The sequence below is a fragment of the Nuphar pumila genome, chromosome 4 (assembly GCF_984573655.1).
Source record: "Nuphar pumila chromosome 4, dmNupPumi1.hap1.1, whole genome shotgun sequence".
Lineage (NCBI taxonomy): Eukaryota > Viridiplantae > Streptophyta > Magnoliopsida > Nymphaeales > Nymphaeaceae > Nuphar > Nuphar pumila.
This window is the reverse complement of record NC_143252.1, coordinates 127,752,203-127,764,067: the sequence shown is the minus strand read 5'-3', so window position 1 is coordinate 127,764,067 and position 11,865 is coordinate 127,752,203. Positions and strand designations below refer to the sequence as shown.

At 41.9% G+C, this 11,865-nt stretch overlaps 1 protein-coding gene across 1 annotated transcript; it reads left to right on the top strand.

The window, feature by feature from the left end:
* Window positions 1-7,626: 7,626 nt before the first annotated feature.
* On the top strand, window positions 7,627-10,611 carry LOC149840989 (transcription factor MYB16-like). The gene is made up of 3 exons (XM_090003527.1): window positions 7,627-7,844; window positions 7,997-8,126; window positions 9,161-10,611. Exons 1-3 carry the CDS (start codon window positions 7,712-7,714, stop codon window positions 10,212-10,214), a joined length of 1,317 nt encoding a protein of 438 aa, XP_089859653.1. The 5' UTR covers window positions 7,627-7,711; the 3' UTR covers window positions 10,215-10,611.
* The last annotated feature ends 1,254 nt before the right edge of the window (window positions 10,612-11,865 follow it).

Below are 11,865 nucleotides of genomic sequence, written 5' to 3'. Positions count from 1 at the left end.
ACCAGCTTGCATCAATTTCAACTTACCATAGAACCAAATTCGCTATACCTTTAACAGGGAAAGTGACGTCTAAATTCCGGTTGTCTTAGTTTATGGCCCCGGGAATTAGTTTAATTGGAATGGTTACAAGTCGAGTGACCAGTTGTTCTGCAGCTAGTTTTACAACTTTGCAGTCTAACAGAAGAAGAGACGTACCAAGTCTCTTCTGATTCTTGTTTTCATTTTAACCAACTGAGCCTTATCATGTTTCAGCAAGACAAGTGATGAGATGGAAAAAACTGAGAACTTTTTTGAGCAGCACATTGTTGGGAGAAAAATATAAGGTTTACAAAGTCTCTCGGGAAGCATATTGGCAATACCTTGATGTTGTTGTTTGTCCATGGAACAAACTCGCCTATGTAATGCCAAACCATTCACAAGTTTAAATGCAGAAAGAGGAGAAGAAAAAGGAAGAACAGAGGGTCCGTGTCTGACCGAGGCTCCTCTGAATGTTTGGACAACGGTGTTGTGCCATGGGTCAGTGAGGTATTGCAGGAGGTTCTTGAAGGGGGCCTTTGCCAGTTATACGTTGCGTTGAATGACAAAATACCGAAGAATGTTTAGCCTGTCTCCCTACATAAAAAAAAGGTCACCAAAGCCACCATTAAAGCATCCCCACTGAAATCAACCCTGTGATATCCGCTGGTTCTCATGAAGTCAACAGCCACTTGGGAAGTTACATGGTTGAGACGATTTCCAGTTACCAGTTGTTGCGTACTCAAGTTTCTTGTTAAAGGGCTCGCTCACCTTTAGTCCAGTAGATCTGGATTCAATAGTAGAGTAGTCTACTGAGCAGTTGGCAACATAACCAAGCCGGGACAGGGAGTTTGCTAGAAGCCCAGCGCTTGGTTAATTATGTGGATGGCACCCAACAGCAGCTAATACCTCAACCTACACAGCCCAGAATAACATTGAGCATGCAAAGGCCACAAATTACCTGTCCAAGCAGAAACCAATAGTGACCATTCTAGAATGCATGGAAGAAGAAGAGATCTACCATTGGTCATCTCCTTCTCCTTAGCTTCCTGGGTCGGCCGCAAATTTTGGTGGATTGAAAATTCCTCCAGGGTAGCCAACCTCATTTGGTGGTAAACTATAGTTCTTAAAGATGGGATCCTGGTTCACACTACCAGGGTTCTTGATATCTTGCCATCTTCTGTTCTCCACAGTAAAAAAAAAAATGGATGAATTCAATCATGAACAAAGTTGACGATGATGCAAAGTACTCGGATTTCCTGCATCATACCACTTGGGTGCATTGATGGTTCCGGCCTTTGTGACCACCTCCCGCAGCAGCAGCGCAACTACACCCAGCATAGCCACCTGCCATTGCCCAGCTTAGACTGCACGAACCACTTCAGGTTTTCTTGGTCTTCTGCGAGGCCCAATGGGTCGAACTCATTGTCTCCAGGAAGGCTGCAACAATTTATAAAATTAATTCAAATTCTCCAATCTTGACTGTTTTGAGAAAATAGATGGATGGATGGAAAACATTGGCTGTGTTATGGAAACCATGAACAAACACAAAGCAAACTGCAAGATAAATAAAGAGAAAAAAAAAAAGAGAGATTTAGGTGGTTCGGCAGCACTCAGGCTTATGCCGATGGGTGAAGAAGCGAAAAATCCACTACCAAGATGGGAGGAGATACAATGGCGAGATAGAGAGCTCTCAAAACTCTCTAATTCTCAATACACCGAAAAACTCTCGTACCCAACCCTAAAAGGAATCAACATTATATTTACAAAGGACACAAAACTATAGCCGGTACAAAAAAAAAATTACAAAACAAGACAGGTCCAAACCCATTGTGTCCACCCCAAACCTTATTAAAAATTCTCACTGCACGATCTCCAAATTATTTTCAGATCGAGTCATAGATCGAACCGACTCCATAATTCAAGACACCCACACAACAAAATTTCTCTACCTTCTCTATATAGTTCTAGAATTAGAGTGACTAGAATATGAGAAGTAATGTGTGAACCACAGTTTTCATAATTTTTTTGCTCTTTTCTCCTGAATCTAACCGTACAGATGTGATATACTTGTTTGGTTTTATAAAAACCCGCTCTTGAATCATCCGATTTTTTATGCATAAACGAGATTTTTTAAGGCTTTAAAATCAACGGCTCATAATCTTCATAAATATTCAAGCAATCAAAAATCACATTTTTTCATCAAAAATACAGGATCCAATTTTTTATTCCTAGCAAATTCACCATGTCAAGCACATCCACATGGTTGGATTTGCAAAATAAGTATTGAAAATACCAGATTTTTAGTTCTTATATTCTAGTTCTCATATTCTACTGACTATATATATATATATACACCACCCAGGCTGAGTGGTAGCTAGCTTAGGAAGAAGGTGTTGACCCATTCGTTCCCATTGAGTGTGTAGGTACCTTTCACTGGTGGGCTATCTAAGGGCTTGGGTGTCTGTGACCCCTCTCGAAGATTTACCTGCTTCCGTGCAAAACTTTATCACAAAAATATATTCTACAAACTATTGATTATAAATCACCTTTATTTCATAATTTTTATATTTTCTCTAGATCAAACCATATATATGTGATCTACCATATTAGTTCAGTAGAAAATGGATTTTGAATCGTAAATGTTTTTGAGGGCTTCAAAAATCAATGGCCCACAATGTACCAAACTTTCACAACTCAGTAAATCATATTTTTACATCGACAGAACACAATCCAAGGTTTCATTCTTAGTAAAAAATACTTATTAAATGCATCTATGTGGTCAGATTGAGCAGATACACTTTGCATCTTTGATTTTGAGCTCAATAGTTCCTTGCCTTCATTAGTACCGCATACAAACCCATATCTACATATTCATAAAGTGTGGTCAGTGCTGATTTTGTATGTTTCAAGCCATGTTTGGTAAATTTGACTCTACATATGTATACATCATGTTCTATTTGCTAAGAATCGACTGTTGAATTTTGTTTTTCAAGAAAAAAATAAAATTTTATGAGTTTAAATTTATAAAAATTCTGAGCCATCGAATTTTGAAACCTTACAAAAACCTGCTCACTTCATGTTCATATAATTCAAAAGTTTATTTCTACAAATAAAACATGTAGATCACTGTATAAGGTTAGATTTTAAAAAAGAGAACTAAAAATTTGAAAATTAAGGCTGTCTGCACCGCACCCTCCTACTGTTAGGAGGAATCAATCACTATATATATATATATATATATATATATATATATATATATATATATATATATAGAGAGAGAGAGAGAGAGAGAGAGAGAGAGAGAGAGAGAGAGGATGTTTACTGGAAATATGTAATCAGGAGTATGAACCAAGATTTTGGTGGGCTTTTTTTCCTTCAATTTCACCGATGCAATCTACATGCTTATTTTTATGGGGACCAGCTTTTGGATCGTTTGATTACGATGCACATGCAGGATCTTTTATGGCTTGAAAATCGATGGCTTAAAATTTTAATAAATATTTCAGCAACCAAAAAATGCATTTTTTCTGTTGAAAATGCATGATCCAACAGTTGGATCCTTAGGAAATAGACCATGCTGAACGCATTTACAGAGTCGGATTCTCAAAAAACATGTCAAAAATACCTAGTTGACACTCTTGTTCACATATTTCAAAACATGTGGCACCAGCACTGTTCACGCCATGTAATTTACTTAGGGATGTCAATGATCGGTTTTGGTCAGGCGTCAGGTTTAATCTGAATTGAATTAATTAGTCAGGTTCAGTAAAGTAACTAGAATCCAGTTAATGTTCAGATCTGAATTCAGGTTGCGATTTTGCATTCGTATCTGAATCCAAATATGATGGATAACAGACCCGGTTATAATATATGCCATGAGCTAATCAGATCTGGATTGGGGCAGACTCTGACCGGTTTTTATCCCCAAATTTCTTTTGTGTTTGTGTGAGGTTATGGGAGCATAACGGTGGACCAATTATAGACTCTCTCAGTTAGACATGTGGACCCCATCTTAACAACCCAGCCGTTGATCTTATAATCGACAATCTACCTGAAGGTCTCATCTTCGAACACGGGAGCGATTCTCGTGCAGCCCCTATAGCCCACTAAAACTTTGTCCAAAGTCAAGTTGAACACGATCAGTCCAATTCTGTCCATCTTTGAAGAATATGAGGGTAATATGGTCATATGATTCGCTTGACCAGTTGACGTCACGGGGAGATGAGGTTTGGAAGAGGAATTTTCTCCCGTTTCTGGGATAAAACGATCATTTTGAGAAAAGAACAAGGGGCCTGTGGTCAATCATGTAAAGATGGAATTAACTTGTTTCCGAAAGCACGTCTACTGTTGTCCACCTCCTTTAATGCCTCTTATTAAATGTATTTCCTAGAAAGTTGTTTCTCCCGGTCTCTTCTTCATAAAAAAAAAAAAAAAATTTGCCAAAAAGACACCAAGGACAAAAATTGCAGAGAGCGGATGATGATTTCCAAAACTGTCCCTGGAATCCTTATTATGTCAAAAAACAGAATACCGAGCTAAGGCTTCACGTGGAAAAGTCAAGGATCGCCATAAACATTTTATAAAACGCCCAACATATCCCAGCACTTTGAACCACCGCTGAGCACCAAATATGCGAACCAGGGAAAGGAATGAATGGCCGAATGGCCAATTAAAGGAAGGGAAGGGTGAGTTAGTTATTCTTGGAAATGTCAGTGAGCTTACTTGTCAGAAGAGCATTAAAGTCTGTTGGGGGCTTCGTCTCCGTTTAGGACAAACGTGGAGGTCGCTTAAGAAAATGATCGTAATGCCCCTTTCCTTTGATTGCGCTAGCTAGTCATAATAATAATGACTGGGTTGAGAGTACTGAGCACGTTTGGAGAAAACACCTAGAATGCCCGAGCCGCAGCGGGCCTACCCGCCTGTCCTGTCCTGTCCTGACCTGACTTTTTCATCTCAGGTTTGATTTTGCGTGCGGCGGCTTTTAACTAGTGGGTTATGTAAAGTGACCCTGGTTAGAATTTAGGTCGCAGATGGGGCAGCGCCTATTAAATGACTTGCTTCTCCGTCAGCATTGTTTATGTCATCAGGTTCGTCGGCCTAATTGCCTTTGACCGTCAATTATGTCAAAGTAATTATCCTCATCCCCCGGTGCTGCCCAGTGATTTTTTGGTACAATTTTAGTGCATCCTCGACCATTAAATTTTTGTACAATTTTAGTGCATTTAAAAAAAAAACATTTATTTACAATATAAAGAAACTGAAATTTAAATAAATGGAAAATAAAAATCAAAGACTACATTTGCTGGACCTTGAAGATGGGACTAAAAATCTTATGTTTTTTTAATAAATAGGCTTCAAGACAAGATTAAAGCCATTGTAAATTCATTGTCAGGCTTCTTTAACAAATCTTGTAGAATTCCAACATAGACGTTACCATCCAATAGTATCATATTTTGTAAACTTGCACTGTTGCTCATTGCTCATAGTCTTTATAGAGTAACCCAATACATTATCTACATTTTTGAATGGTACAATAACAAAAGGAAAGAAGGCTCTATAATCTCACTGCAAAGCCTCAGAACAAGATGCAATGTTGATTCTGCAAGTACACAAGTCAACAAAGGCAACCACGAAAACAAAGACAATAACAAATACTCTAAATACTAAACCAACCGTGCTTACCTTTCTAAATACTGTACTAAGCTAGGGTGCGACCATCTTCAAGCTGCTTCACAACACAAATAAGATGTTGCTGGTTTGGAGGAATGCTTGCCAAAAAAAATAAGACAATTTTCCATGAACCACTAATCAAAAATTCAATCAAAACTAGTGGCTACCATGAAAAACATAAGACACGCACATTCTGCAATCTTCCAAAACAGATGGCTAGCAAACTATTCATAGTGACAAAATCAAAGGCTTCAGGCAATAATCGATAAGAGATGCACATAAATTTCAAACAAACTATGTATCTTTAAAGGACAAAACTCATGATTCAAGCAATTTTCAAAAGAGGAGTATAGCTTTAAAAAAAACTACACATCTTTAAAAGACAAAATAAAAAATAGCTACGAATTTCAAAAGAACGACACATTCCTAAAGGACAAAAGTGAGGATTCAACAAATGAAATAAGACCTGACCAAGTAACCATAAAAAACTGAGAATAAAAGAGAATAAAATGAGGTTGCGATAGTCCTAAGTATTAGAACTGTTATGCAAAAGGATGATCTTGATTCACTGACGGCTACGGTGGATAGAGAGAGGGATGGTCCAAACCTATTCTCTTAGACAAGTACGATGGAGGTGTTTGGCACCGTTGGTGGACAGAAAGAGGGTTGGCGATGATGGTCACCAACGGTGATGGAGAACCTTCATCATCGTTGGTGGACGAATCTAACGCCGATAATGATGGTCGCCGATGGTGGATAGGGCTGAAGAACGTGGTGCTGCACGATTTAGGGTTAGTAAGTTAGTATATATCATTGTGGGTTTTTTGTAATTTTATTAGTTAGGTTTAGGTATTTTAGTAATATTATTAACGGGAATGGAGCGGGGATGAGGAGGGGCAGCCTGGGATGGGGCAGGGGAAAGTGTAAGTCCATCCCCACACGAGGATGAATTTTGACCTTCATCCCTGTTTCATGCCCTTCATCCCCGGTCCATACGGGGCGAGGCGGGGCCCCGCTTTCCCCCGGTCCACTGCCGTCCCTAATTTGATCGGTATAAAATCCATAGATGCAAGAATTTTTATTCTATCACGAAAAAAAAGCGATATTTTGGTAAACGTTAAATTTGTAATAAATATCAATATGTCAACATTTAAATGAAAATATCAGACGTTTATCAAGATACATATTTTGTTAATCAACAAAGCTAGGGAAAAGGCTTTATTTGATGTTGCACATATTTGATGATTTTATCTCCCTTTTTTATATGTTTAAAATTTAAAATTTATTTATTTATGAAGCTGTTTCAAACTAAACCCAAGAAAATGAAAATCTTGAAGCACCTGAAGAACTTCAGGGCTGATAAAATTTTCGTTTGTTCGCTAAGAGCTTGGATCCTAATAATCATAGTTAATTAATTACACCTGGGGTTTTTTTTAATGTGAAAAAACACGATATTTTTCTGGCAATTTAAAATTTCAAACATTGCTGGAAACTAATGTTTCTTTATAAATATATATATATTTTACTTTTTATGAAAATGCATGAAAAAAATGTTGAATATCCCTGGAGAAAAAAAAACTAGCATTACTTTGCGGTTTTGAAAGCTTGTCACTGTGATTCCAGGTTCAGTTATAGATCGGGTATTGGATGCGGTTGACACTCAACCCATTGAAGGCCCTGAGAACTTTTCCGCTTTTTTCTTTCATTTTTTTCTACCGAACATCTGTGGTCATTCCCAAATCAGAGTATGGGTGGTATAGTAATTTACAGAAGATCGATATTTTTTGTCACTCTCTCGCGCTGAAGCCCCCACTCTTCCTCTTTTTCTCTTTCATTATTTTCTTTATTTATTTACGTCTAGCTGTCTTCTGTCCTTTGTGTCCCAACCTTGCCGTACCTCTCTCGCTCTCTCTCTCTCTATATCTATATGGTCACACCCCTATCTCCTTCTCCTCGTGCATTTTCCTGCCAAACGCCAAGGATCCGCAGCAGTTTAGCACTCTGTTCTCTCGCTTGAGATCAGATGGGCCGGTCTCCTTGTTGTGAGAAGGTCGGACTGAAGAAAGGCCCTTGGACGCCAGAAGAAGACCAGAAGCTGTTGGCCTATATTGAAGAGCATGGCCATGGCAGTTGGAGAGCGTTGCCTCCCAAAGCTGGTAATTCATACTCCTTTCAGCTTTCACAGCTAGCTCTTGGTGGGCTTGATTTGCTTTCTCCTTTATTTTGGGGTCTTAATTTGCTTGATTTCTTCTTCCTAGGTCTTGCCTTCCTCTTTGGTGTTGATTTTTTCCCGTGTTAATTTGTTCAGGGCTGCTAAGATGTGGGAAGAGTTGCAGATTGAGGTGGACCAACTACTTGAGGCCTGATATCAAGAGAGGCAAGTTCAGTCTGCAAGAGGAGCAAACAATTATTCAGCTCCATGCCTTGTTGGGCAACAGGTCAACCCATTTGAATTTTTCTTATGTTGGTGGAGAATTTTTTGTGTAGTTTTACCTGTTTCTTAAATTATATTCTGGATTTTTTTTCTCTCTCAAGAGTCAAGAGAGCTGTAGGCCTGAATTCACTCAATTTTCATGTTCACGAAGTTTTCAAGCAGTGGGTACTACTTGAAATTTTAAAATATCAAGTTTGCTCCTCTTTTCTGTATGGTCTTTTTCTTTTTTGGGTGGATAAGAAGAAATTCATCGTATCATTAGTTGTGGGACGCGAAGTAGGAAACGGAAATTGCCAGTGTTCTTATTTCCTTTCGGCTAAAATTTTATTTGAGGGAAAAAAAGAAAAAAAAACCCATCTAGATTCCCAATTTTTCCTATCTAGAAGGAACAAGTGAAGCGCCTTAGTTTTAACCATAGTAATCACATTAAGAAAAATAATTAAGCTTCCCCGATAACATTTCCGTCATCACTATGATCATCTCTTGTCCCTGTAAATTAATAAGGATATCGAGTAGACACGTTATTGCATGTGCATTAATAGGTAATAAATAACTACGTACAATAACTACATCGTTAATCTCCCAACGACAAATCACTGTTTTTTCTAGCAATTAAGATGCTTATTATCCCGTCTCACATATGCATTAAAAAAGATGAAGAGTTAGGGGCGTTTGCCTGTCACGGAAAATCCGGGTTGTCCGCGAGCATGTAGGGCGTGCATTTTTGGCTGAGCCCATAATGCCAAAACAAACATGGCATCGTTAACCCCATTTTCTGCGGAAACAGTTCCCGTGGGGTCCGATTCAGTTTCCTCAGCAGAAAAAACCAAGGAAGGGTTGCTGCAGCAGTAGCACCTTATTTCGTGACAAGCAAACGCCCAAGACCGACGGATCGTGAGCGTGAGGTATCAAAATTTAAGGTTTTACACACGAGTTCGAATTGCACAACGATTATCGCACGGCAGTAGTAAAAATCAAAGAATTCCCCACATTTTTTTGCTGATGAGCGGAGTGATTTTTTTTTTTTCAACGGGGCAGGTGGTCGGCGATCGCGACGCATTTAGCCAAGAGGACGGACAACGAGATCAAGAACTACTGGAACACCCACCTAAAGAAGAGGCTGGCCAAGCTGGGCATCGACCCAGTCACCCACAAGCCCAAGTCCGACGCGCTCAGCGTGGCCGGCGGCCAGAGCAAGAGTGCAGCGAACCTGAACCACATGGCCCAGTGGGAGAGTGCCCGGCTTGAAGCCGAGGCAAGGCTCGTCCGTGAGTCCAAGCTCCGGACCGCTGCTGCCGCAAGCAAGCCCCACAACTCGATGCCGACTTTCTCGCCCCAGCTCGGCTTGGCGGCTCGCCCAGCCGTAAATCCTTCGGCTCCGGCTCAAGCCCCGACGCCTCCGCTCTGTATGGACGTCCTCAAGGCGTGGCAGGGCGGCTGGTCAAAGTCAACACCCGAGCGTCGAGATCCGGCATTTCTTGAGTCCCCAACGTCGACGCTGAGCTTCTCATCGGAAAACGGCGTCGTCCCCCTTGCCAGTGCTGCCAGATTCCAGAACCCGCCTGAATTCCGAACGGAGAAGCTCCCGACGATCAGTGAAGGGCTCGTTGAGCCGCCGAAATGCGAGGCCTTCCCCTTCCTACACCCGACGGCAGCAGCCACGGCAGTGGCCCAGAAGGCGATCATGCCGGAAACCGATGCTCTCTCTGGAAACAAGCCGGTGGATGCCCCGGAAAAGCAGGACGGAATAGATACCGCCATGATGTTCGTCAACTTCCCCGACATGGTGTTCCCGGCTGAGACAGAGAACCCGGATGCGGCATGGCCATCGGAATCTTCAAAACCGAGCGGCACCGGCAACATTGGCTTCTCCTCCACCAGCTCCATCAAGGCCGGAGACGTGCACAATTACATGGAAAATTTCATGAACTCGGACCTCCTGCTGGTGCTGGAGTCGGAGAACAAGACGGAGAATTCGGAAAGCCGGAATTTGGGGAGGGACGACGCCGGCGAGGAGAACAAGGCCTACTGGAACAGCATACTCAACATGGTCAGTTCCTCGTCGTCTCTGGCGGCTTCACCGATCTTCTGAGTTCCCAGTCGCCGTGCCGGACATTGCCGGAAGTCGGCTTTTCCGGTACCGGAGAATCAAAGCAACCAAGAAGAAGACGCTTTCTGAGTTTCTGTGTGTGATGTGCGTGTTTTGCGTCAGCTAATCGTTTGCCACGTCATAGGGGCCGAAAGGAGCAACATAATTAATTACATCGTGTTGCCCCTTCTTCACCTCTGTTAATATTTAGATTGGATTTGGAACCGTAAAAAGGGAAAAAGTAAAAAAAAAAAAAGGATGGGTGGTTTCGAGAAAAAAGTAGGGGAGGGGTAAGTATTTAACCCTCCCTACCATCCGCATTGTATTGGTCCGTCGCTTCTCCGTCTTCTCAACTGTAAAAAGATCAAATAACCGAGGCATTTAACGCCGCCCCTCCATCTATTGGCCTCTTTGTTTATTTGTTTTTTTTACCCCTGCTGGTCCGCATACTTATATATATCTGCGTGGTTGGGAGCTGTGACTTGAGGCCTTTCACCAAGTTTCTGGCATTCGGTGAAGCCATGGGAAAAGGATAACACCCACCATCTGCTGTTGAGCCCCACAGATGATAGGCTATATAAGAAAGATAAACGGTGCGCAGGTGAAGCAGCACATCAAAAAATGTGCAATGTGATTGCACCTGATCCACAAGCAGGAACAAGTTCATGAGCTTCAACATATTTCACGCACGAACCACGACGTTGCATTGATGTGATTGCCAAGGATATCCTTTCTCATTGAAGTCAGTCTTATGATGCAGATGACAAGGGATCTGGCTCTCAACTCATCTATACCACGAACCTGATCCGATTTGGAAAATGAAATTGATATTTTTGTAGAGTCCTTGTGAATTGACCGAGCTCTTGAGTGACTCAGGGATCACGTCATCAATGAGTTGATTCGACTGGGCTGTTGGTGGTAATCTGAGAGCGGTATTTATGTTTTTTTAAGCCACAATCGTGGAAGCATCACTAGGGCTGGTAAACGCGCCAAGTAGCTGGTGACTGCGCTCGGTTCATCTCGTTTTCTAAAACAAAAACAAAAAACTCTATCACCAACTGCAAATTAACTACTGGCCTTCGGTTGGTAAAACCTTTGAGGTCCCTCTGCCGTTTGGACCCGGGATGAAGGGTATGAAACGGGGATGGAGGCGGGGACGAAGGTTAAAATCCATCCCCATCTGCGGGTGGAGGCGGGGATGGACGTGCACTTTTCCCCGCCCCGCCACGATCCCCGCCTCAACCCCGCCCCGACCACTTTTCCCCGCAATATCCCCGCCCCGCCTCATCCCCGTTTGAACCGGGAATGGAGGACATGAAACGGGGATGGAGGCGGGGGTGGAGGATAAAATCCATCCCCGCAGGCGGGGCGGGGGTGGAGACCTTGTCCCCCTCCCCGTCCCACTGCCATCCCTACTGCCCACCCATGCGAATATATCCAGCTTTAACCTTGTGGCAAGGGACGCCACTCGTGGATTTTGAACTTGTGACATCGCGTCAAACTTGGTTCAGCTCATCGTAAACTTGTTCCTGATTGGTTCATATAACTTGGGAGCCAACCCATGAATAGATCATTTAGCTTAAGCGAGTTGAGCTCAAATACAAAATATATATATAATGTTTTTGCACGAGTCGGCTCATGTTCTACTCGTCTC